At 46.2% G+C, this 27,494-nt stretch overlaps 2 protein-coding genes across 2 annotated transcripts; one reads left to right on the top strand and one right to left on the bottom strand.

The window, feature by feature from the left end:
• Nucleotides 1-4: 4 nt before the first annotated feature.
• On the bottom strand, nucleotides 5-25,819 carry plcxd1.2 (phospholipase C, X domain containing 1, tandem duplicate 2). Its single transcript, XM_080537274.1, has 7 exons — nucleotides 25,710-25,819; nucleotides 24,508-24,644; nucleotides 12,685-12,813; nucleotides 12,399-12,554; nucleotides 11,734-11,917; nucleotides 11,047-11,324; nucleotides 5-35 (listed from the first exon to the last, which is right to left on the bottom strand). Exons 1-6 carry the CDS (start codon nucleotides 25,807-25,809, stop codon nucleotides 11,077-11,079), a joined length of 954 nt encoding a protein of 317 aa, XP_080393400.1. The 5' UTR covers nucleotides 25,810-25,819; the 3' UTR covers nucleotides 5-35; nucleotides 11,047-11,076.
• gtpbp6 (GTP binding protein 6 (putative)) lies at nucleotides 4,594-9,845 on the top strand (the record flags this gene model as incomplete). Its single annotated transcript, XM_080535981.1, is given in 11 exon segments — nucleotides 4,594-4,723; nucleotides 5,135-5,272; nucleotides 5,383-5,453; nucleotides 5,968-6,098; nucleotides 6,432-6,502; nucleotides 6,691-6,849; nucleotides 7,742-7,951; nucleotides 7,954-7,964; nucleotides 8,759-8,907; nucleotides 9,285-9,437; nucleotides 9,619-9,845. Coding segments are annotated over 11 exon segments (1,350 nt in total). The 3' UTR covers nucleotides 9,746-9,845.
• Nucleotides 25,820-27,494: the final 1,675 nt, after the last annotated feature.

The following is a 27,494-nucleotide window of genomic DNA, read 5'->3' as shown; positions in this document are numbered from 1 at the left end:
TAACCCTAGTTTTCCCACATGTACCGTCTTGTCAGCTCTCGCAGAAATCCGCTAATAAACTGTCGGCATCGTGGTCCGTCGGCACAGCGGGTGGGCCCCGGTAGTCACACGCTTGTCTCAGTGAAAGTGTCCACCTTCTCCAACAGCACCAGCTCAGTCTCCTCCTGATGTTCCTCACAATCCTTCTCCTCCCCTGTCGCAGACACACGAAGATAATCAAGTCAAACATATCCATTCATTTTGAGCAGGTGTTATATTGTATTAGGTGTCGGTCCCAATGCAAGAAATTGACATCCCACTAGTACTGTTGTCACTTTATTGTCACTTTTTATGACCTATTATTGAATTGTTGTTGTTGCTGTGTGCAATATAAGTGACAAACTTGATTTGATAGAGACTCACCCTCACTCCCCACTTTTAAATCTCCCCTAACCCTGCCACCCCCCCTCCCCCCCTGGACATGCATACAACCTCCCCTACCCCTAACCATCTCCCCTATCCCTACCCCCCCCCCCTCCCAGTTCGTTAACTCTGTGTTCTATGTGCTCATGTTATCTGTTGCTTGTTGTTTCTGTGTTTTCCGTTTCTCCCATATTGTCAGCGTCTTTGAGCCTCGGAAAAGCGCTATATACATTTTATGAATTATGAATTATTATTATTATAACATTTATCAGTGAATGTTTGATGTTTGATACCTGTGTCTGAGTGGTATTTCCTGTTGTGCCGCCTGTCCTGGCGGATCTGGCAGCCCACCCCTACCAGCACCATGACCAGGACCGCCACAGAGAGAGCCGTGCTGAATATCCACAAGGAATCTCCTGCCCGCCCCCCCCACTCCGGGCCACTGTGGACTCCGTCTAGACGGCAACAACATGGGGAACAAACAGAATCATGGGGCAGCTTTGGCAAAACATTCTACAAACTATAGTAGGCTACTAGCATTTAACTACATTGAGGGGCGGCTGTGTCTCAGGAGGTAGAGTCGTCGTCTAATGTTCACAAGGTTGGCAGATCAGCGGTTCGAGCCCCGGCTGGCCACATGTCGAAGTGTCCTTGGGCAAGACACTGAACCCCAAAATTGCTCCCAATGAGCGGGCCAGCGCCTTGCATGGCAGCTTGCCGCCATTGGTGTGTGAATGTGTGTGTGAATGGGTGAATGAGAGCCCGTTGTAAAGCGCTTTGGAGCAGCAAAAATTGCACTATATAAGTGCAGTCCATTTACATACTACAGTTGAATTTAACTACAACATAGTTGTATGGCTGCTGAGGCTCATGTAGTCTCAGTCTCACTAAATCAAATGAGATTATGCGTCCGAGATTAAGGCTAATGCTGAAACACTTTACCTTATTGTATAGATACTAACTGTCTATCAACTAATTATAAACACTTTACAAACCCTAAGTGTTCCTGTACACATATGCCATACTCACAGCTTGTAGAGGTTAGCGTCTGGTTCATGAGCAGGTGTTCTATGGTGCATGACACACTGGTGTATTGTGAAACGTTGACAACGAGATGGCTCGTGATGTTGAAGAGTTGAGAGTCTGGGAGTGGGGCGCTGTGGGTCCTGACAGACCCCTCAGGAGGCGTCTCTGTCTCGTTGATGAGCCAGTGAACAGCCGGTACAGGAAAGCCTCCTCTGGTGTGGCACGAGAAGCGGGTCTCAGCCCCTTCTGTCGAGTCCTCTCTCTGTAGCATCGGCTGGGTGAAACTAGCTGGGAGAAACAATACACACAAACACACATTCCAAATTCGTCTCAGATAACTCGTGACGTTAGAATTATAAGGTTCTATCTCCATTTTTGGTCAAAATGTAGTTTTTTACATAATCTGATCCATTAGGTGTTTATTAATGCCTGTGTGGTGTTTTTTTTGTTTTTGTTTTTTTGTTAGTAATTCATAAAATACAAAGGTTCCATCTCACAAAACATAATGGAATGTAAAAACTTTGACACTCAATATCTCTGAACTACCCTAAACGGAGATAGAACCTTATCATTCTAAGCTCACGATTACTGTAGTGAACTCATATTTGATGTGATTGTGAGGGGGTCTTCACTGACCTGCTGTCCTAAGGCACATCGAGCACACCGGAGAGCTTTGTTCCTCACCCCCCAGGACAATGAGGTACACACTGTAGTTCTGTGAGTCGGTGGGCTCAACATTGGACAACTCCAGGGAGAAGTTTCCTGTCTGCGGCGCCTCTGTGGTCACTCTGGTACTGGTACTGTTACTGTCCAACCCACTCCACGTCCTTACCAGCCCCTCTCCCCACCTTGACCTGTGCACCACCTCATCATCCCTCCTCCATTCAATGGAAACATTCAGAGAGTCCAGTTCAACAGCTCCATCATAAACACAGTGCAGTAGGGCGGGCTTTCCAATAATGGCCAGGACACACTCTTCTCCTGTACGTGAGAAGGTGGGGTCAGTCAGTGTCCTAAGTTCTCTCCATCGGTGAATGTATGTATGGTGTGAATGAATGCATACATGTATGACATGAATGGTTCAAACAGAAACACAGGCGTAGCCTATGCTCATTCATTAGACATAGCCTCATGACTTAATCTAAACCAGTACATGTCATACAATACAAAAAGCAGCACTCTAATGTCACTTGGATGGCTAGGGACTAAATATATACGTAGGCAGTGAATGACACGGTCATTTAAAACAGTAGGCTATGCAAAGTCATCCAATATCTTAAAATGCCTACTTAACTCAAAGTAAAAAAAAGAAAGGGAGATTTAGGGAGATTTAGGGAGATTTAGGGAGATTTTAACAGCATCCATCACTAAAAAGCATGTGTTTTTTTTGTTTACTAATTACTTTAGGAGTAAACCTTTACTTTACTTTAAGAGTATGATGGTAGACAGATAGGCTAATAATACAAATTATGAGCATCATTTCATTCTTACCTCTGGACGCGTGGAGACTCAGGACACAGAGCAGCAGTCCTGTGCGCCACAGGGACACGGACATCACCCAGAGACCCCCGCCGGGCTGCGCAAACGGTGGTCCAGCAATTTGGTAACTGACCTGAGTTTAATTAAAACCAAATCCTCAGGCCCATTCTTATTTCGTTCCTTTTCTCTTTTCTATTAACTTACTCTCCAACATGCTATATTCTTTAGCCTACACGATTACCCCCAACAATTACATTCCTGCCTACAGACACATTGCGCAGGAATTCACTGTCACTCATGTTGGAACTTGTCTTGGGTGATCTGCCCAACCTGGCATCAAAATGTGACTATGACAACCTCCACACTTAGTACACATACTGAATCATCCTGTCATTCGTTTTCCATGATGTAATAGGACATTGACCACCCGCCACTATTATGTTGTCAGTATCAATAGATCAACATTGAATTCAAATGTATAAACAATTCTTCCCGATTATTATAATCATTTAACCCCAGCCAGCCCATTTCCTCACCATATCCAGTAGCAGGACACTAGCATCGCAGCAGTGCGTTCAGCTCATTTGAAGTCCAACCTGTTTTACTGCTTTTCTTTGCACCAGGAAGCTGTGAGCTTATGAGTTACAGAAGTACATAAACATGTTAACTGAACCTGAACCTGAACCATCCACATGAGGATGGCCCCAGGTAATACAGGTGCAACTAAAAAAAATAGAATATCGTGCAAAAGTTCATTTATTTCAGTAATTCAACTTAAAGGGTTCAACTTAGATATGATATAGACTCATTACATGCAAAGCGAGATATTTGAAGCCTTTATTTGTTATAAATTTGATGATTATGGCTTACAGCTTATGAAAACCCCAAATTAAATATCTCAGAATTTTTTAATATTACATGAAATCAATAAGAAAAGGATTTTAAATACAGAAATGTCAGCCCTCTGAAAAGTATAATCATGCATATGTACAATGCAATGAGTCTATATAATATTTAAGTTTAACCCTTTAAGTTGAATTACTGAAATGAATGGACTTTTGCACGATATTCTTTTTTTTTTAGTTGCACCTGTAGTTTGACTGACCCAGATTCTCCAGGAGGGGGCGCTCTCTGATTTGGAAATCTAAACAGAGCCTTGTGTGATACCGGAAGTTACCAACAAAGAAGTCCGACAGACACATGTGTTATTTGACAACAGTAAGGAGATGTCAGTTCACTCTGATATCAACAGTGAGATCAACACACTCGCATTGGGCTTTAAGATGCCTCGTCTGTCTGAGTTCGTTTCATAATAACATTGGTTAACATATTCCTCAAAGTTACTGTGGCTTTGCTTAGCAGGCTACTAGTAGCACCATGCTAACTCGTTGTGTTATAATAAGGAACTGTTTGAGCTTTCAGTGGGATTGTCTATGGAGGTCGTCATCATCAGCAAGTTATATAAATCATTTTAATAAGGCATCATGGTGTCGGAATTTTATGCCACAACCACAACATGGATTACAGAGTACTTCCTTCCCCTTGCAAAGAAGGTGTTTTTCAGTCTCATGGTCCAGGTTAAAGGGTAGAAATGACCCTGACACTGGACAGGGTAGAAATGACCCTAACATTGGACAGGGCAGCAGGGACAGAGAGGAGGATGAGGATGATGAAGAGGAGGGTGTGATGGATGACAGAGAGGTAGATGAGTTGTTCCAGCAGCAGGTTCCCTCGGGGGTGGGAGAAGGACACCACAGGGTCTTCATAGTCCATCCTGACGTGAAATGGGGAAGCAGGAAACAGTATCTGACCACAGGTGAGAGATGTAATGAACTTGAAGGGCTTTAGATCTATTGATCTGTTGGTCTAAATTGGAAAATGTACAGTATCAATAGTCAGTAGTTCATGAGTCGCCACCTAATGATCACAAGGTTGGCAGATCGGCGGTTCGAGCCCCGGCTGGCCACATGTCGAAGTGTCCTTGGGCAAGACACTGAACCCCAAAATTGCTCCCAGTGAGCGGGCCGGCGCCTTGCATGTGTGTGTGAATGTGTGAATGAGAGGCCGTTGTAAAGCGCTTTGGAGCAGCAACAAGGCGCTATATAAGTGCAGTCCATTTACCATTTGAAGGGCATGATCTACTGATCAAAATGTGAAAATGTACAGTAGCTATAGTCAGTAGTTCATGTAATAGTTGATGTCATATCCTTTGTGTTTGCATTCCCAGCTGAGCTCATGATGGCGGAGGCGGTTGGGCTGGTGAACACCCTGCAGAACTGGAGCGTTGCAGGGAAGCTCATCCTCTCCACCAAGACACCAGAGAAGAAGAAGATCTTTGGCAAGGGGAACTTCCAGTCTCTCACAGGTCTGGAGGTCATAGGTCATGTGTTCTCATGCTCTCTCCCAGACAACATGACATACACTGTTTGGTATCAAACTGATATGTTCTTTGTTTTCTTTCTTTCTTTCTTTCAGAGACAATCAGGGGGACACCGGGGGTCACCGCTGTGTTTGTCAACGTGGAGCGTCTCTCCCCGCTGTCAGAGGTGAGCTTGTGAGAGGGGAGACCGAGCGGACCTCACAACTGTACGTTGTCGCCCCTATGTTAATTTGGCCACTCCTAATGTTCCCGCTATCTCTCATGGATTTTCTGGTTGTTTTTGCAGCCTAAGTATGTCCTGTTTCACTTGCATTGAGAGCTCTGTCGACTGCGTGTTGTGCGTATACAGCAACATCTTCCAAATGCAAATGCCACACTTGGAATCAACTCAGACCTTTTCCCTGCTTAATTGATAAAGAAATAATGAAGGAATAGCCCACACTGGCCCATTAAACAGCTTTTGAATCAATTGTCCAATTACTTTTGGTCCCTTGAAAAAGAGGGAGCTACATATTAAAGAGCTGTAATTCCTAAACCCTTCCTTCAATTTGGATGTGAATACCCTTACCCTAAAGCTGAAAGTCTGCACTTTAAGCCCATATTAAGCTAGTGAGAGGGGAGCTTTACCAATGCACTGTGGACTGTAGTTGCATAACCTTGTGTGTCCTTGTCCTTTTCAGAGGGAGTTTGAGGAAGCGTGGGGGGTGAAGGTGTTTGACAGATACTCAGTGGTCCTTCACATCTTTCGCTGCAACGCTTCTACCAAGGAGGCCAAACTACAGATCTCCCTGGCAGAGATCCCCTTGCTCAGGTATAACGAATGGTTGTAATGACTGTTTAATCGGTAGAGATCTCTTGAAATCAAAATCTAATTAGCAAATGTTGTTTTGGTCCCATAAATAGCTTTTTGAAATGGAGAGTCCGACCCGACACTCCGATTGTATACAAACATGTCGCTTTTCTGTCCCTGGTGACTGCCTCGTTGAATCGTGTGCGAATGCAGAAACACAAATCCAGATTTTTGAAGTTGAACTTGATGCACAGCACGATATTGTGTCACTGTACTGCACAGCCACTGAAATCGAAGTCTGCACTCATGAGTTGGCATGGTGTGTTCCAACTCATACATCATGTATTCTGACAGATCACGTTTGAGAAATGATGCTGCAAACTTGGACCAGCAAGGTGGAGGTGCCAGGTACATCGGAGGTTCAGGTATTAAACTGCAGTAGCCTACATTAAAACCTCCTGCACTGTTTACATAACGGCATGCCTAATAATATGATCCTCTAAGCTCTCTTCTACAATTTTGAGTAGACTTGTTGTGAGTTGCACATCATAAGAGGGCCTTCTACATGACTAAAATGAAGAGTGTAAATAAACCCCTTCTCTCTATTGGTCAGGTGAGACCCTGTATGAAGTCCACCAGAGGGTGTTGAAGGAGAGGGAACTAAAGATTCGCTCTGCTCTCGAACGTCTGCGGAGGAAGAGGGACTTACTCCGTTCTCAGCGCAAACACAGGGACTTCCCCGTCATCTCTGTCATGGGCTACACCAACTGTGGTAAGAGACACTTAAGCAATATCACAGGAGAGGGAGTGCTGTTATACTGAATATCAGCACGGCTGTGATTCGGTGCTGATATTCAGTATAACAGCACGACCTCGAGTGTGATATTGCTTTTATACAACAGTTCTACAGCACAATTTATTAGTTAACAGTAATAAGCGACAACAGATTATGATTTGTTTGTTTATTTAATCATAAAAATAAACAAAAAATTGTTCTGCAACTGAACTTCAAATGGACTGTTGCCTAGTAACCTGAACACAAACATGTAGTCTAATTAACGGTCATTTAGTAGAACATCTGTGCGGCGGAGTGATACATATAGTTAAAAGTCCCAGTGCTGTTATACTGTATATCAGCACTCATGGAATGCCTCTTGTCCAATCAAATTACTTGGTCGGAACTAACTGTTGTATAAAGGGGAGTAGCATGTTCTTGTCATTCTTTCACTCTGTCATTCTGACAGCATTACTGTTCTTGATGTAGATGTGTGTATGTTTTACACCCAAAAGCACAGCACACATCACATTATGTGAAATTCAACATTTCGTGAGCTTAGAATTATACGGTTCTATCTCCGTTTAGGGTCGTTCAGAGATATTGAGCATCAAAGTTTTTACATTCCATTATGTTTTGTGAGATGGAACCTTTGTATTTTATTAATTACTAACTAAAAAAAATTCAACATTTTAAAAATAACACCACACAGGCATTAATAAACACCTAATGGATCAGATTATGTAAACTCAATTTTGACCAAAAATGGAGATAGAACCTTATAATTCTAACGTCCTAACGATTTGCTGTGTAGTGTGGACCTGCAAGATATTTTATTTTACTTCCTCTTGATTGTTACAATACAAAATCTGTTCATTTCTCTCTCCAGGAAAGACCACCCTGATCAAGGCTCTGACGGGGGACGCGGCGCTCCAGCCCAGAGACCAGCTCTTCGCCACCCTGGACGTCACCGTGCACGCGGGTCAGCTGCCCAGCCGCATGACGGTGCTCTACGTGGACACCATCGGGTTCCTGTCCCAGCTGCCCCACCAGCTCATAGACTCCTTCTCTGCCACGCTGGAGGACGTTAGACTCTCTGTATGTCCTGCCAAGTACACACCTCTTTTTTTTTAATGATTCATAGTTTTTATTATTTTCGATAAACAAACAATGAACAGACATCCATCACAAGTAACAGTTGACATTGGACAATAAATTAAAAAGACAGCAAATGGACACAACAAAACATAATGGTGATGTACAGAAATGTAAAACTACAGCATTGTCTAACAATCATACTTATAGCAGTTTACTTTTCTCTTTCCACGTTTTACATATTGGAATATTGCTATTTACATGAGCTGGAATTGCCATTATTTCTCAATATATGAGTGATACTGCCCCTATTTCAAGCGATATTCCTCCACCTTATCAAGCAGCCTGTATGATAGTTGTTCTAGGGCTGCCAGCTGCCCAAGAGAAATGTGCCACAGAGACGGTGCTGGTGCTGATGAGGCCTTCCACTCTTTAACTAATAGTTTTCGTGCCACGTACACACCTCTGAAATCCTGGAGATCAGACCTCCCTTTCCATTTCAATTTCCCATGTCAATATATATGTTCATATTCCTATGTTACCTATGACAATATCAACTGTTATTGTCCATTTAAAATGCATATAATAATAATAATAATAATAATAATAACTATTTGTATAGCGCTTTTCCTGCAAACGTTGCAGCTCAAAGTGCTTTAATCATTATATAATCTTAATTTAATTATTTAGTCATTTAACGTCAATATGATATATTATTATATTATATAAATGAACTCTAATAGTTATTATCATTCACTGTTAGGCCTACTCACATCCTACTCACTTTAATCTTTCATCTTTCTGTCCCCAGGACCTCATAGTGCACGTTAGAGATATCAGCCATCCGGAAACTGTGAACCAGAAGGTGAACGTGTTGAACGTCCTGAAGAACCTGCAGATCCCAGAGAAACTGATGAGCTCCATGATCGAGGTCCACAACAAGGTTGATCTTGTTGACAGGTAAAAGAAGAGATACAGAATCGTGGTCCTGGAGAGCCACAGTGGGTCCAGGTCTTTGTCCCAGCCGAGGGCTAGCACACCTGATTCAGATCATCAACTGAGCTTCAAAACCTTAATTAGTTGAAACATGTGTGTCACTGCTGAGCTGAAACAAAAGCCTGCAGCACGATGGCTCTCCCTAACCCAACCACCTTTAGTTAGCACCTGCACTCTTCTGACTAGCCATCTTGTCAATGATGGTTTGTCAATATTTCATAAAGACCCACTTGTTGAATTAGTAAGAGGAACTACTTTCTATTGTGTACATTCTATTCTACATTCTACTTTCTATTGTGTACATTTCTATCCAGTTAACACTTTGTCATTGTCTTCCTTAGCTATCAGCCTTCTGAACCCGACACCTTGCCCATATCTGCTCTGAGAGAGCAGGGCTTGGACGAACTGAAGCAAGTAGTTGAAGAAGCTGTTGTGAAATCAACAGGAAAACGGATCTTGAACCTCAAGGTGGACCTCAGCACTTCCCAATTAAGGTGAGGTAAATGTGGTTAAGCAAGGCGTTACAGTCTGTCTGGCGTTGTCAAAATTACAGAAATATGAACAACAATCATATTGAACAAACCCATTCTTCAGAATTGAACTGAATCGAGCTTTCAATTAAGCCTTTCTCTGTGTTTGTGTGTGTGTTTGTGCACGTGTGTGTGCGTGTGACAGTTGGTTGTACAAGGAAGCGACCGTTCAGGAAGTGGATGTCGTTGCAGACGAAGGCTCTGCAGTCGTCAAGGTGATCATCAGTGCTGCTGCTTATGGCCGCTACAAAAAACTGTACCAATGTAATTAGCAACATAGTGAACACTTATCTCAGAGACAAACCTGTTCTGTTGTCTCTCAAGATACTGGTGCTATTTGAGGGATAGAATTAATATGTTTGCTTAGCACTGGCGGACTCATGGGGGGGGGCAGGGGGGGTGACCGCCCCTCCTGGTGCCCCCACGGTTGCAAAACGTCTCTCTTATGTGTCCTTTTGAGTGGCAAAAATGAGAGGATGTGCCCTATTGGTGCCCCTCCAATGGACTAAACTTGACCATGTGCGCTGATGGGGTCCCATGTTGTGCAGTAGGTGCCATTCAAACAGCCTGAGTCCGCCACTGTTGCTTAGTCATGTACGGGGGGAAAAAACGACTTTAATTTATAAGAAGAACAGACCGACTCTATTGTATGAATGTATGTATGTATTTAATGTCCATTCATGTAAACAGTAAAGTGACAAAGTATTTTGCATACGGAAGACTTCAGACTTTTACTTGAATTCTTAACTCAAGTTATTGTCTAGTAAAATTGTCTCACGTCATGAATCCCAACTCAGGCAGATCTCATTGAATCAGTGAGAAAACACTTCATCTGAAACTTCTGATCCCATCCTTGCGCTATGAATATCCCATCACTGCAATGGTAAATACTTCAGGATAACTGAGACATTTTAAATAATAATAATAATAATAACTTTATTTGAATAGCCCTTTTCCTGCAAACGTTGAAGGTCAAAGTGCTTTAATCATTATATAATCATAATTAAATTATTTTGTCATTTAATGGCAATATTAAAAAGATGGGTTTTTAGTCTTGACTTGAACATAATGTGCTGAGGTTGCATCCCTGGCAGTGCATTCCACAATCTGGGTGCATAAAATGAGAATGCAGCCTCACCAAATCTCTTCTTTTGTACATGTGGTACACAGAGAAAACCAGCGTCAGAAGACCTGAGAGCTCTATTGGGCTGATATGCTAGCGAAAGGTCTTTCAGATATTCTGGTGCTGTGCCAGTGAGAGCTTTATAAACAAGCAGAAGGATCTTGAAATCGATTCTGAAATCTATTCTAAATGTCAAATGCCTAGAAAAGGGAGTATCAGGTGAATGTGTAAGAGGTATTTAGTGTCTGTATTAGAATGGCCTCCTGGAAGGCTTAGTAAATCCCTGTGTACCAGATACTTGCATATACTATATGTTACGGTACATGTGGGAAAACGGTTTATGTCGGCATTTCCCGGGACATGCCAGCATGAACCGTTGGCTAGCATGTACCAAGCCAACGGTTCATGCTGGCATGTCCCGGGAAATGCCGACATAAACTGTTTTCCCACATGTACCGTAACACGTATATGCCCTCATATCTAATCACTCATCTGCTGGAGGAGCTTCTTGTTCAGCGCAATGACCAGAGGACAGAGGGGGAGCGGCCCTATGAAGTCCCCTGCTATGATGTTGAGGCTGCGGGAGTCCGTCCCCGGCGTCTGTCCCTCCAGCCAGCCCCTCAGACCCTCCCAGTTCTGCATGGTCAGGGTGCGGAGGGATTGGCCCGGGTGCCGGCTGATGTAACATCTATCTGCCGTCAGGTTCAGACCCGAAACAAAAAACCCATCTGGACACAACAACATGGATTAGATAGTTTAGAATCATCATTGTGTAATCATTTTTCTCAGATATTTACAGTAGATAAGTTCACATTAATCACTATAAAACTACTATAAGTACTACTGCTACTGAGCTACTATACTATATAATATATTTGAGAAACGGAGCAGGCCAGAAGAAATATAATTTGCCGGCCAAGGCCAGTAATAATAATAATAATAATAATAATGCATTTTATTTGTATTGCACTTTTAATTCAAAAAGAATCTCAGAGTGCTACAGAGAGAAAAAAACGACAACCTAAAAACATAATAAGTTAAAAACAAAACAACCTAAAAACATAATAAGTTAAAAACAAAACAACCTAAAAACATAAGTTAAAAACATAGTAAAAAAAAAAAACTCAAGTCACTCACCTGGACGCCCCAAGTCTTTCTGCCAGTCTAAGTAGCTGACGACACCCTGTGCAGTGGGCTGGTTGGCCCACCAGTAAGGGATGGCTGGCCACAGCGTCTGGTGTCTGGCTGCAGACTGACTGTCGTAGGACAGCAGCACCTGGTAGCCCGACGTCCACAGACCCCGCAGTGTCAGGACCGCCCCCTGTGGGGACAGGCAGCACGCGGCCAGGACGTTACATTTCAGTCATTTAGCAGATGCTTTTATCCCCAGCGACTTATAATAATAACATTTCATTAAAATGGATAGTCGTGTGCAGCTTGTAATGCAATCTGATGCACAAGCATGAAAAAAATAATGTTTTAAACAGTGTCAGAATTTTGGGGTAATTCTTTGCTGAGAGTAGGACATTTTTATTAATTAATTCTCCATTTTGTGAGCTTAGAATTATAAGGTTCTATCTCCGTTTAGGGTAGTTCAGAGATATTGAGCGTCAAAGTTTTAACATTCCATTATGTTTTGTGAGATGGAACCTTTGTATTTTATTAATTACTAATTACACAGGCATTAATAAACACCTAATGGATCAGATTATGTAAAAAACTAAATTTTGACCAAAAACTGTAGATAGAACCTTATAATTCTAAGCTCACGATTTAGCTCCTATCACAAGGTCAGAACTTACCTTGCGAGGACAGAGTTTAGAGCCAAAGATTTTCTTCAATGAGTAAATGAACGTCTCATGAAGTTTTTCGCTCAGCCCCTCAAAATGGGAACAGGCTAGGATGACAAACTCCTTCGGGTGAGACTCCAACCATGTGGCAACGCTCTGCAACGTTTCCTGTTCATGAGACATTTACCAAGACAAAAGGTTTACCAGTGGAGTACTCTTAGGATTCCTCCAAATACCAATTAAGATGTCAGTTGGTCTACCTGCAGTTTGTAAATGAATTAATTAATTAATTACTCACCAAAACTGTCAAATGTGTATATATGACATGTGTGAAGTACAGGTAATTGGATGGGTCATATGGTTTGTGGGCAATTCGTAGATCAAAGAACCGAATTCCCATTGTGAGTTGTTCCACAATACCTTTCTCCTGTTTGATGGGTTAGAGATGAAGCACAGTCATCATTTATGTCTGAAAGTACATCAAATCCAAATCTAGAATTATGATATATATATATATGTTACGGTACATGTGGGAATACGGTACATGTGGGAAAACTAGGGTTAGGGTTAGGTGCTACGTCGACTTGGTACATGCTGGCAGTGTGCGAATTAAATCACGGTGTGCGGGGGAGCCCAGGGATTAAAGCAAAAAAAATAATAATCTCCTGACGGAAAAAAAAAATCAGGCCAAATCGGGGCCGGTGGCTTTCCGTGCGCAAAGCGCGCGTGCGATGTTCCGTTCTACGTTCTAATGCTTTGACTTTTCTTTCGAAAAATGTGAATACATTTCCGCGTTGTCGAAAATCAATGACACATCGCTAGTCAACTAACACGGCTTGTTTTATGAGCCTGCTAACAATGTAAAGTAGTGTTGTAGTTTGTGTTGTGATTCTCAACAACGTTGAAACGTAGTTTCACCCTTTTCCATATTTTTGAATAATAAATGTGTGGACTGACGATGTAGCGCAGCCTAACTTATTCTAATAATTATTTAACATAGTTTTATTGTGATAATTATTCCCCCCTCCTCCCAGACTTACAAGGTCACATTATTATTGGTGTAACCAGGGAGTAGCTAAAGGACTGTAGAATTTTAGGAAGGGCTGGTTATCTAACTAACTCTGAGCTAAATCGGCAGTGTAGGAGGATAGAGGCAGGGGGCGCCAGCAACCCTTTAGACTAGCATATCACAGTGATATATATAGAATATATTATAATACAAGCTATAACTCAGTTAATCACACGATAAGACAATACTTAAACCCAATACTAGATTTGCTGTTAAACTAAACAATACAGACAACTAAACACACAGCAATGTATCAAATATAAACAAACACATTTATTCATACAACTTATATATACATCCCAATATACTCCCTCCCCGCCGGCCACACACACACTCACTCACTCACTCACACACAGTACCTGGCCTGAAAAGGCTTAGAGTCCCGGACTGAAAATGAGCGCGTTGAGGCCTGGTCGGAGCCCGCATGCGACTCGAGGAAGGCAGCAGACAAGGGGGGGGAGTGACGTTGCAATTCGAAGGGAAAGGGGCTTCTTCGTAGCAAACGACGAGGTGTGAATGGTTCAGGTCCGGTGGTCCACGGTCAGCTCCGGTGGTGTTAGCGGTCGGTCGCAATCCACCTCGGAGGCGACGGCTTTGTTTGGCTTTGGTCTCGCTATGCGCCAACGTTAGCAGCCGGCGGCTAGCAAGGCTGGCTAACGGTGACACAGCTAAACTGGGCTAGCGCTGTTAACTCACTAAAACTCCGAACTCTTCTTCACGTCGTCTGTCAGCTTGAAGGCCTCGAAGATCCTCTTGAAGAAGATGAAGTTGGGGTCGAAGATCTCTGGTTCCTCTGTGATGTACTCTATCTCCACCTCGGGCTCCTTCTCCTTCTCCTTCTCACTCTCGTCACTCTAACGCACAGACCACTTCCGTCGCTATAGACACCAACCGGACATACATCAAGTCACGTACGCCAATCAAAACCACGCCCACTAATCTGGCGCTTGCACAATACTGAACAAATCTAAGACAGAACTTATACAATTACAATAACAATACATACACCTTCATGAAAACGTACATGAATAGTATGGAAAATAATTAAGGAAATAACAGGGGCAAATAGGGCTGATTTGGGGAAACTAACTGGCTCTAAATTGTGGGCCTTCATAACAGCCGCCCCATGAAACCCTCGGTTTCATTTAACTATAGAAGGCACACGGGCTAGGCTGCTCTAGCAGCGTGAGGTATGAGGTGATAGTGTCCTTTGTAATTTGAGGGAGCTCAATCAGGCGTGCCACAGGTCGGGTGTAAGTGCGACCACCAACGTCCACGATGGCCGTCCGCACCCTTCCATCCGGACCCGGCAGGACCTTGGTCACTCTGCCTGTCTGCCAGGCGGCGCGTGGAAGGGACTGGTCGATCACCAGTACCACGGCACCTTCGGACAAGTTGTCTCTCTCCCTCGTCCACTTCTGCCTGACTTGCAGGGTCGGCAGGTAGTGCAGTATGAACTGCCTCCAAAACTGGTCCGCGAGCACCTGGCTGTGCCTCCACCATCTTCTTCCGGTGAGCTCTGCAGGGTCGTAGACTACCTGAGGCAGTGCAGAGTCTCGCCGCCCCATCAGCAAGAAGTTGGGCGTAATGGGATCCAGATCTGCTACATCACTGGAGGTATAGCCTAGGGGCCGGGAGTTCAAGATGCCCTCAATCTCTGCTAGTACAGTCTCGAGCACCTCATCGGTAGGCACCTTCTGTCCGAGAATGGTACGTAGGACGTTCTTTACTGAGCGAATCTCCCGCTCCCAGGCTCCCCCGAAGTGTGGAGCATTTGGGGGGTTGAACTCAAACTTCACTTGCTGGGAGGCGAGTCTGTCACGGGCCTCCTCAGTCATCGCAGCGTAGCTCGCCCTCAGCTCGGCCTCACCACCGACGAAGTTGGTGCCTCTGTCCGACCGGAGGGTCTTAGGGGTCCCTCGCCTGGAGGTGAACCTCTTGAAGGACATGAGGAAGCTGTCGCTTGTGAGCTGGTGCAGAACTTCAAGGTGCATTGCTCTCGTCGTCAGGCACGTGTAGATGATGCCCCACCGCTTTTCGGAGGCTCGCCGGTTTCGGACTAGGAGTGGCCCGAAACAGTCGACCCCAGTAGAGTGGAACGGAGCCTGTCTCAGTCGCAGCCGGTCCTCGGGCAGATCGGACATCATGGGCTGCGGCGGCGTGGCTCGCCACCTCTGGCAGTCCGAGCAGGACCTTTGATATCTCCGTACCGCCTCCCGTCCATGGAGTATCCAGAATCTCCGTCGTACCTCCGCGAAGACACGCTCTCCACCCGCGTGCTGCACTTTGTCATCATGGTGCTTGATGACCAATCTGGTGACCTGATGCTTAGTGGGAAGCACGATGGGATGCTTCGTGTCTAGGTCTAGATCTTGAGCGCGGCGCAGTCTGCCACCCACGCGAATGAGAACACCGTCGAGCTCTGGAGCTAAGCCGCGGAGTCTACTGTCCGAGGGGATCGGCTTCCCTTTCTCGAGACACTCCAGCTCTCGGGAGAAGGCATCCTGTTGGGCACTCTGCAGCACCAGGAGCTCCGCCGCGGTGTAATCTTCGGCGCTGAGCGTAGTATCTAGGGGTAGACCGGCCTTGGAGCAGAACATCCTCTTCTGCAGCTCTTCGAGCGTCTCACACTCCTCTCCCGGAGTAGTCTCAGGGTCTACGACCTGGGTGGCTCCGCAGAACAACGTCTTACGCAGCTCTTTGTCCTCTCTGTCTTCTGCTAACGCCGGCGTGGCTGGCCACTCTGACTCCCGCTCCTGTAGGAAGTCTGGTCCCGTGTGATACAGGTGGGGCTCAGCCAGATCCTGGAGAGTTGCCCCTCTCGTGATGACGTCAGCAGGGTTCCTCTTGGTGTCTACATAACGCCAGCAGTTCACCTCAGTCAACTCCAGAATCTCTGCGACTCGGGTGCCCACGAACACCTTATACCGACATGAGCTGGACTTCAACCACTGGAGGACGGTAGTTGAGTCTGACCACATGGTGACGCTCATCAGAGGTAGCTGGAGCTCGTCGAGCAGGAACCTTCCCAGTTGCGCGCCGTTCAGGGCAGCACACAGCTCCAGTCTTGGGATGGACTGTTGCTTTTTCGGCGCCACTCGGGAACGTGCCAGGACAAACGAGACGTGGACTTCACCTCCAAGCTCTGCCGCTCTGACGTATGCCACGGACCCGTACGCCATCTCCGAGGCGTCGCAGAATGTAGCGTGATGACACTCCTCTCTAGGTCCGTGGAGGGAGGGAAGTAGCTCCGCTGCAGCTTGATGTGCTGGAGAGTGGGAAGTTCCTGCTCCCAGGCCTTCCACTTCTCTTCTAGGTGACGAGGCAGAGGATCGTCCCATCCTCGTTCTTGGGCCCACAGCTCCCGGACAAGCACCTTGGCCATCGTCGTGAAGGGAGCGATATATCCCAGTGGGTCGTACTGGCTCGCTAGAGTGCTGTATATCGTTCTCATCGTGACGCGTTGGGGCTTGGCAGGCTTATTGCGATAGCGTAGAGTGTCGGTCTGGAACTGCCAGATAAGTCCGAGCGTCATCTCCTGAGCATCATCTGGTGAGTGAGAGACCCAAGCCTCGCTGCTGGTCGAGGTGGCCTCCTCCGGGAGGTCTCTGATGACTTGCGGGTCGTTGCTGGCCCACTGGCAGATCTCAAATCCACCCTCCTGGAGATGAGCACGCAGGTCCTGGACTAGCTGGCGGGCTTCCGTGGCTGTCTTCGAACTGTGGAGGCAGTTGTCCACGTAAAAACTCTTATGGACGGCGTCAAACACTCCAGGAGGTGCCGTCTCCTGCGCGGCGTGAGTCTGTAGCGCATAGGTGGCGCAACAGGGGCTGCAGGTTGTCCCGAAGGGTAGCACCTCCCACTGGTAGATAGAGGGGTCGGGGTCGCTCGGGTCCTCTCTCCAGAGAAACCTCATGAGTGGCTTGTCTTCCTCCAACATCCTGACCTGGTGAAACATTCGCTTAATGTCACCACTGACTGCGATCGGCTGCTGACGGAATCGCACCAGAACTCCCAAGAGGGCTGGGGTCAAGGTTGGACCAGGGAGAAGATAGTGGTTGAGGTTGAGCTTCCCCACCTGGTAGCTACAGTTGAAGACCACTCGGTTCTTCCCGTTGTGGTGAACATTGTGGTGCGGGAGGTACCAAGACTCGGCACTCTGGTTCGCCTCGGCTGGCTCAAGCTTCTTCACCAGACCGGACTCCGTCAGTTTCTTCATCTCCGTTCTGTAAGAAGCAGCAAGGACCTCGTCCTTCCTCATACGCTTCTCAGTGCTGGTCAGACACTGTAGGACGGTTCGAGGGGATACTCGAAACTCTGGCATGGGTTCTCTTCGGAGTAGTGGTGTGACGTATCTCTTCACGCCCTGGACTTCGATACGCACTGTCTTTGCTTTAAGGAGGTCTATGGCGTAGACGTCCTCCTTTGACCGTACGTAGAGCTTCTCATTCTTGTAGGGCGCAACGTCTAGCGTCCACAGCTTCTGGACGTTGTCTAGTAGCGCCGCATTCATGGAGTCCACACTGGTGTGAAGGCAGTTGATGGTCTGCACTTCTTCGGTTCGGACATGGAGGGATGACGTAGCTCTCCCGTCTCTATCTCTCCACTCGGTAGCGCCTTGGAGGGCCCACCCAAGCGCAGTCTTAACAGCCATCGGGCAGCCTCGTGGTCCTCTCAGCGGAGGACGGAGCGACACGATCAGTGCAGCGTTGTCCGAGCCGATGAGAAGGGTTGGCTCCGCTCCTTCTATCGGATGTAGGTCTACTCGCCGTAGGTGGGAATATCTTGCGCGTAATCTCTCCAGGGGGTAGTCGTAGCGGGAGAGCGCTAGCTGGTCTGCGGTGAAGACATTCTGAAGCCGATATCTGTCCGACGGCCGCCCCGCCGGGGAGATAGAGAAGTTGATTCTCGCCCCGGTGACCTCTTTAAGGTCGCGACGTATCGTGCGCAGAGTCAGCTTCTCCTCAGTCCCTTGGAGCCCCAACTGGCGCACTGCCTCCTGGAGAAGGATGGTCCGTTCCGACCCGTCGTCTAGAACGGCGTACGTGTCGTACACAGCGTTGTTGTGGTGAAGTCGGACCTTCACCACCTTCAGTAGGACCTTGGAGCCGCTGCTCTGGGTTGGGTCTAGATAGTAGACAGGTGTTTCCTCTTCCGGTGCGCTACCGGACCTAGGGCTTCTGGTGCCCTCCGTGGACCTGGCGAGGGAGACCTCGTGTAGGATGTTGAGGTGGACCTCCTCACAGCGGTTGCACTTTCTCCTCAAGGTGCAGTTCTTAGCCAGATGGTCGCGCCCACAGTTCCAGCACCTCTTGTTCTCCTCGAGCCACCTCTGCTTGGCCTCGGTACTCAGGTTGTTGAAGTCACTGCACTCATTGAACCAGTGCTCGCTGGTGCAGTACGGACATGGCGGTGGACCTCTCCGTCCCTTTTGAGGGGGTTGAGAGGAATCCTTTCCCTCAGGTCGGGCTTTCCTCTCTCTCCGAGGCTCCTCCTCCGTGTGCAGCACTCCTACTGGGCGTCCTCTGTTCGAGCTCGGCCTGTCCCAGCGGTCTCCCTTCTCCCTCTCCTTCTTCGGCTCAGCGTAACCCATGGCGTCTACGTTGGTGTCATGCACTTCCTCCAGTAGGAACTCCGCGAAGGCAGCCATGCTCAGACCCAACTTCCCGGGGTTACGAACGCGCTGCTGTCGCCGGAACCTCTCCTGCCGGAAGCGTGGGATCTTGCGGAGCAGCCGCTCTACGTTGGAGGTGCTGTTGATCTCGCTGGCGCCAGCTGGGCCCTGCGTCTTCAGCATTCCAACCAAGGTGTGCACGCGGAGCGCGAAGTCATCCAGCGCCCGTTCATCCTTGATGGGGGCCTGCTGTTCGAGGGCTTGCAGTTCAGCAAGGGCGTGGTTCCAGGGACGACCGTAGCGGGCATCCAAGTCGGCGAGCGCTCTGGTGTAAGGTGTCGGTGCGGAGGCATGGGCCAGAACCATGTTGTGGGCTCTGGGGTTCCTCACATGCTGAAGGAGAATCGCATATTTGTAGGACTCTGAGCAGGAGTCGTCCAAGAGCGTGTCTAGGCAGATGCGTAGTTCCACATACTGGCTCCTGTCCTCGTCCTTGAAGAAGGGGAACTTGGGTCCCTCCACCTGGGGAAACATCCTGTAGTGGATGATCGGGGCTGGAGTGACTGTCTGGGTGTCCGGCCTGCATGCCTTTTGGTTCACTGGAGGACCTAGGGGTGTGCTACGCTCTTGGGGAATGGCTCCCCTCCCGGGCAGCGACGCTGGCTCCCTCTGGGCCGCGTAGCGGTCGGGTCCCTGGTCCTCTTCCTTCAAGGTGGTCAGCTGGGCCTGTAGTTGGACAGTCATGGCGGGGGTCATGGAGCCATCGGCGGGGGGTTCAGGAGATGGCACTCGAGAGGGCCGTGCGGATGATGCTCTGGAGCTACGGGCCGACGGAGCTCTGCTGATGCACACGTCGCGCATGGTCTGCATCACTTCCTCCATCTTCTCCGCGTGCAGTTGCTCTCTCTCCATCTGGAGGCGGTCGCGCTCCATCTGGAGGCGTTCACGTTCTAGCGCCTCCTGGCGCTGCCTCTCCGCCGCGCGTTCCGCCCCCTCCATCTGGAGGCGCTCGCGCTCGAACTGGATGCGTTCCCTCTCTAACGCCGCCTGGCGCTGTCTCTCCGCCGCACGTTCCGCTCCTTCCATCTGGAGGCGTTCACGTTCTAGCGCCTCCTGGCGCTGCCTCTCCGCCGCGCGTTCCGCCCCCTCCATCTGGAGGCGCTCGCGCTCGAACTGGAGGCGTTCCCGCTCTAACGCCATCTCGGCCTGTTGGCGCATACATTCTGACAGCGCGGCACTACTCCCTCTGGAGTGCATGCTATCCGCCCCAGAGGCAGAACTGCCCACGGAAACCCTGGACCGGGAGGAAGCCACTGAACGGCAGGAGCTAGGTCTCGAGCGCGCCGTACTGGGAGGCAGATCGTTAAGGCTGAGGCCCTCCCTCTTACGCCCGCAGGCGCTGTCAGACCGGGCCTCTCCTTCCTGCTCTTCCGTTTCTACGGCAAAACCCTGCTGTTCTGCCATCTCATCCTCAGGCTGGTGCTCTTTGATGGCTGTCTCGGTGCTAGCCACCCGCGCGCCGGCGGACACCTCGGCCTCTCCGACCACTGTATCCCGTGGAGTGCGCTCCTCACTACCACTCAGTGAGCTTTCGAGCTCAAGCTCATACTCTTGTAACCTCTGAGGCAACCGCGGGACTCTCTGTGGTCGTGGCTCTGGCTCAGGGGGCGGAGAAGGGGGGGTAACTGTCTTGTCTGGTTGGCTGCGCTCAGCCATGCTATCACTACACAACCTATCCGGCTCGAAGGACCAATTGTAACCAGGGAGTAGCTAAAGGACTGTAGAATTTTAGGAAGGGCTGGTTATCTAACTAACTCTGAGCTAAATCGGCAGTGTAGGAGGATAGAGGCAGGGGGCGCCAGCAACCCTTTAGACTAGCATATCACAGTGATATATATAGAATATATTATAATACAAGCTATAACTCAGTTAATCACACGATAAGACAATACTTAAACCCAATACTAGATTTGCTGTTAAACTAAACAATACAGACAACTAAACACACAGCAATGTATCAAATATAAACAAACACATTTATTCATACAACTTATATATACATCCCAATATACTCCCTCCCCGCCGGCCACACACACACTCACTCACTCACTCACACACAGTACCTGGCCTGAAAAGGCTTAGAGTCCCGGACTGAAAATGAGCGCGTTGAGGCCTGGTCGGAGCCCGCATGCGACTCGAGGAAGGCAGCAGACAAGGGGGGGGAGTGACGTTGCAATTCGAAGGGAAAGGGGCTTCTTCGTAGCAAACGACGAGGTGTGAATGGTTCAGGTCCGGTGGTCCACGGTCAGCTCCGGTGGTGTTAGCGGTCGGTCGCAATCCACCTCGGAGGCGACGGCTTTGTTTGGCTTTGGTCTCGCTATGCGCCAACGTTAGCAGCCGGCGGCTAGCAAGGCTGGCTAACGGTGACACAGCTAAACTGGGCTAGCGCTGTTAACTCACTAAAACTCCGAACTCTTCTTCACGTCGTCTGTCAGCTTGAAGGCCTCGAAGATCCTCTTGAAGAAGATGAAGTTGGGGTCGAAGATCTCTGGTTCCTCTGTGATGTACTCTATCTCCACCTCGGGCTCCTTCTCCTTCTCCTTCTCACTCTCGTCACTCTAACGCACAGACCACTTCCGTCGCTATAGACACCAACCGGACATACATCAAGTCACGTACGCCAATCAAAACCACGCCCACTAATCTGGCGCTTGCACAATACTGAACAAATCTAAGACAGAACTTATACAATTACAATAACAATACATACACCTTCATGAAAACGTACATGAATAGTATGGAAAATAATTAAGGAAATAACAGGGGCAAATAGGGCTGATTTGGGGAAACTAACTGGCTCTAAATTGTGGGCCTTCATAACAATTGGATTGGTTGTTTGCGTGCCGGGTGAAGTTAGCTAAACATTTAACCTGCTAGCAAGAGAAACATCATGTCACTCTCCAAAGGTCTAAAGAGGAAAGTTGACGGTGGAAACAGGGCATTTAGGAATGGACAGTGAACTATGCGTTCATCCTACCTGGTTTCATCAATGCAAAGCCGTTGTGAGACTCACATTTTCCGTGCTCACAATGAATGTTCCCTTCCACCTATACATGCGAGTCGTCCTTTTCGTCAATGAATGTGATAAAGACGCACTGACTAGAGGAATCGATTGGTGCATAAAAACCTTGAGAACTGCCGGATTAAAGTGACGTCCATAATAATAATAAATAATAATAATACATTAGACATTTTCTAGACACTCAAAGACGTCCATATCACCAGATAGCCAACAAATAGTGACCGATGGGAGATGCCAGTTTTCTCATTAAGTGAGATTTAATAGCCTAATATTATTTTTTCTATTTTTAATGAATGGCTCATTGTAATTATTATCCCTGGTAATGTAGCGTGTTTGCTCTGTCGTTTCAGGAGCATATAGGCTAAGCGGATTCAGCGTCAATGTTTTTCATAAAATTAAACTGCATTTGCTTTGTAACTGTTCACATGTGTGGTGCAGTCACATTCACATAGCCTATAAGTAAACATTAAGTTTGAATTATTTACTGAGCTGGCGTTACTTTTTTCAAACCACACACCGCATGTCGGCTATTTCAGCAGCACGCACCATGTCCACCTACTTATCACTATGAGGGGTTCAGCGTCAGTGCACCCCGCTCTGTTACCTTCGCATAGTTGTAGCCAATAAAGGCCTATATGTAGGCTATATAGGCTATTATATATCATTTATATACCTAATACCAACATCAAAATAGATTGTATGCCTCTACAAATCATATTACACCAGGTAAAATCCGTCACAACTTGGAATAAATCCATCGCAATTTGGAATATTTTAGAGCTCCCCCAAAATTTCACAAACCATGTTTCCAGGGGAGCTCATGTCACCACTAGGGGAGCTATAGCTCCCCGAGCTCCCCCTTATTTCGCACCCTGCATGCTGGCATGTCTAACCCTAACCCTAACCCTAGTTTTCCCACATGTACCATATTCCCACATGTACCGTAACATATGTATGTATACATACATACATACATACATACATACACACACACACACACACACACACACACACACAAATACACACACATACACACACACACACGACACACACACAAATACACACACACACACACACACACACACACACACACACAGCTCAAACATTAATCCTCTACTGGGACTTGTGCCCAGCACCGTGCAGCTTAATTGGCATTTGCAAGAGAACACAAGAATCAGCAGGTTCACATTGAGCACATGTGACAGAGGTGACAGAGTCTCGAGACGCCGTGGTGAACATTATGCTGTCTGCTACGTCATCCAGCATGACCGGTTTGGCGTGTCTGTGATGGTCTGGGGAGGCATATCCTTGAAGTGTTCCTTTAATTTCTTTGTGTATATAACTCTGAAATACTAGCTTCAGCTAGTCTTTTCTAAACCTTCAAATCTGCACAAATTATACTGGCACAACTAATGCACATTTTAAGATTTAAAATTGCATACGCGGTTTAGAATTGGACATGATAATTGGGTCTAAAAACAATGACGTCTCTTGAAGACTGCTCATTAAAGGGGCAATCTAGAATTCAAAAAAACAAGTGGTCTCTCCTCCACTCTTTTTGGGTAAACAGCTGAGGGATGGCGCTGGAGACATTAAACCGCTCTCACTGAGACAGACGCAGAGAGACTGACCATCCTTGAGATCAGAATGATAGTTTAAAGCCATGTGTTTAAAGTGTTTGTTGTCTCCCACCTCTAACATCGGAGAGGGGACTAGACTACTATGATTCGGTCTCTGTCCTGTTTGTGTGTCACACGCGTTTTCTCCAACACCACAGGGACACTTTGGACAAAACTATGGTGAAAGATGCGTCTTACGTTGCCAGAGATTGTTTAGTTTCGAGGAGGTGACATCGTTTCATCATGAAACCATCATAATAGGGGGTAAAGTGGAGAGCTATACTAGTAGTGTAGCCGAATGCAGTAAGACAATTGTTGTTTTTTACACGTTTAGCCTACTACATACAATGTCTACAAACATACAAGCAACGGAGTAAAACAAGCTTAGCCTATACTGTATTTTGGGTTGTGATGCCAGAGGTTCTCAACCCTCTCCTCGGGGACCCCCAGCCGCTCCACATATTTGATCTGTTCCACCACCAGCACACCTGATTCAACTGATCAAGTATAAAGCAATTATGGTTTGTACTTGATCAGTTGAATCAGGTGAGCTGGTGGTGGAACAGATCAAACATGTGGAGCGGCTGAGGGTCCCCGAGGAGAGGGTTGAGAACCACTGGGTTAGACAGTTGAACGCTCAGAGTCATCGGGCATTATTAATAAGTGATATTCTTCAATACTAGGCTAATAAAGACTTCAATACTAGGCTAATAAAGAGCGCAGTAAGTAGGTCTGACCTGTGTCGTGGCCCATCTGTAGATGACAGGTCTGGTCACACAGTAGAAGAGGGAGTCCAGCAGCCTGAACACGTCCGACTCTGTCCTGACCAGAGGAGAGCTGATGTCCAGACAGTAGCTCATGGCATCATGACTGCCTAAAAGAGAGAGTTCAAATGGTTAGAATGGTCAATATTTATAGTTAAAATGGTTAGAATGCTCAATATGTATAGTTAAAATGGTTAGAATGCTCAATATTTATAGTTAAAATAGTTAAAATAGTTAAAATGGTTAGAATGCTCAATATTTATAGTTAAAATGGTTAGAATGCTCAATATTTATAGTTAAAATAGTTAAAATGGTTAGAGCGTTAGAATGCTCAATATTTATAGTTAAAATGGTTAGAGCGTTAGAATGGTCAATATTTATACATTTATGATTCGGTCTCTGTCCGTCCGAATGTCACCGTTTTTTTTCTGACACCCCTGCCTGGGACAATTATTATTAAACTCGGGTGAGTGACGGGTCTTTGCTATACAGAAGATGGGACATTTACGAAATGACTTTACCACTGATTGGCCCAATGTTGACAACACTATGGTCTTACCATAGAGATTGCTCAAGAATTTCGAGTTCGAGGTGACGCCGATTCATCATTAAACATTAAACATTAAACATGCCATAATAAGGGTGCGAAGTGGAGAGCTGTGAGTGTGAGTGTAGCCTAAACCAGCAGTAATGCAGTACGTAGCCTTACGAATTTGTGAATAATATTTTTGAGAAATCAACACAATTAAAGCTCTAAGGAAGACTGATAAACTGGTCAAATAAGCAGTTCAGGTTCCGGTGACTTTCTTTTCTTTCTTGCCACCCATAGGTAGGCGTGTAGCGCAGCCTAAGGCAGGAGGCCAATTGTTCATGGGAATAAGTCCAAAGCAATAATAACCTCGTGACGTTAGAATTATAAGGTTCTATCTCAATTTTTTTACATAATCTGATCCATGAGGTGTTTATTAATGCCTGTGTGGTGTTATTTTTAAAATGTTGACATTTTTTAGTTAGTAATTCATAAAATACAAAGGTTCCATCTGACAGAACATAATGGAATGTAAAAACTTTGACGCTCAATATCTCTGAACTACCCTAAACGGAGATGGTAAAAACGTTCAAGGCATTGAACATTACAATTCATTAATTAATTGACAGTTGCCTAACTGACCTACCAGGTATGGCGAGGTTAGTTATCGGGACGTCCCACAGCTGCTCCGGGAGACGGGACATCCACTGTTCATAACTCTGGTTATTCTCATCAGAATAAGTCATTGTTGGAACATGAAAATATGATTCACAACGTGTCTCTCTGTCCCTTCAAACGCAACATGCAAAGCTGAACACTCACACGGTTCACACTAAACTTGTTTGTCATGACAGTAACACTATTTATATTTATTCCCTTTCCTGTTCCTCGTTATCAACCATCGATTTCAGGTTTTAGATCAAAACTCCCCATAGAACCCCCCCCCTCCCCCCAAAAATGTTAAATAGCCTAAAGGTAAAATAATGAAAGGTTGCATTTTGCATTTCCTGGTTTCTCTATTGTGTTACTGCGAGCAGCTCTTCCTGTCCTTGTCTGACTAGTTGAATGTTGAACCGAACAACCAAACTGATCCAAGGTCAGTTTAAAAAAGTCGCCGGTTCTTTCTGTACCTGTGAACCTGTGAAGGGCTGCGTTCGAAATGGCATACTGCATACTAGCATACTCAATTTAAGCAATATCACACGAGAGGGAGTGCTGTTATACTGAATATCAGTATAGTACGAGGCCGCAGGCCGATATTCAGTATAACACACGACCTCGAGTGTGATATTGCTTTTATACAACAGTTCTACAGCGCCATTTATTAGTTAACAGTAATAAGCGACAACATATTATGATTTGTTTGTTTATTTAATCATTTATTTTGGCTCCGCCAACCGAACTTCAACTGGACTGTTGCGTAACCGGAACACAAACAATGTAGTCTAATTAACCTGAACACAAACATGTAGTCTAATTAACGGTCATTTAATAGAACACCTGTGCGGCGGAGTGATACATATAGTTAAAAGTCCCAGTGCTGTTATACTGTATATCGTAACTCATGGAATGCCTCTTGTCCAATCAAATTAGTTAGTCGGAACTAACTGTTGTATAATTAAGCAATATCACACGAGAGGGAGTGCTGTTATACTGAATATCAGCACGGCTGATAGAGTGCAAAAAAGCAGCATCTGCACACTCAAATCTGTGCCAAAAAACAATGTTTATTGTGAGCTTTCGGTCTCCAGGCTCTCGGACCATGTAAACAACAGCTGTATGACAAGTTTGATTGACGCAGATTGATGAGACTGAAGAGAAGCGCAATGCATTTTGGGGATTTAGTACCCCAGTAGTGTCCAGTCATGGCATACTCAAATATTAAACAAAATCTAGTATACATACTAGATTTCTCGCTTACTCAAATTTTGGATACTGTACAGTGTAAACGCTCTCGCATACTCAAATCTACGTCATATCTAGTATGAGTAGTATGCTAGTATGCCATTTCGAACACAGCCAAGGTCTTTGTCTCTCAGAGAGTGTCTCTAAAGAGCTTCCCCACGAAATCGTGTAAAGTAAATAAATACATTTTTGTTTAAAGGACACATTCGTGTATGTTCATGGTGGAATGCCATTTAATTGATCAACACCTGATATAATATAGATTTAAAAAATCATTTTATGTAATAAAAAAAAATCTAAATAATTCCTGACAATTTCAATCTTGTCATATTGTTTAACCCTGTATTTAGTCCCTTCAACACAAACCTGTAACCATTTACCTGTTGAAGTTGTTAACTCTCAATCACCAGAACAATGGTTGTCTGAACTCAATCAAGTAGGCCGACACAGAACCGATATAAAGGTAATAGCATCAGCGGTCTTATCCCACAAAGTTATCAGTGATTTTATCAGTTATTTGCACTGA

Source organism: Nansenia antarctica (genome assembly GCF_963989245.1).
Source record: "Nansenia antarctica genome assembly, chromosome: 7".
NCBI classification, from domain to species: domain Eukaryota; kingdom Metazoa; phylum Chordata; class Actinopteri; order Argentiniformes; family Microstomatidae; genus Nansenia; species Nansenia antarctica.
Note: the sequence above shows the minus strand (reverse complement) of the source record. Positions and strands in the feature narration are given on the sequence as shown.

Coding starts and splice junctions, on each gene's coding strand:
- plcxd1.2 (XM_080537274.1), bottom strand. CDS start 25,809: ATGACTTATTCTGATGAGAATAACCAGAGTTATGAACAGTGGATGTCC. Junction 11,918..12,398: donor CTAAACTCTGTCCTCGCAAG/GTAAGTTCTGAC, acceptor CTGTCCCCACAG/GGGGCGGTCCTGACACTGCG. Junction 11,325..11,733: donor GAAAGACTTGGGGCGTCCAG/GTGAGTGACTTG, acceptor TGTTGTGTCCAG/ATGGGTTTTTTGTTTCGGGT.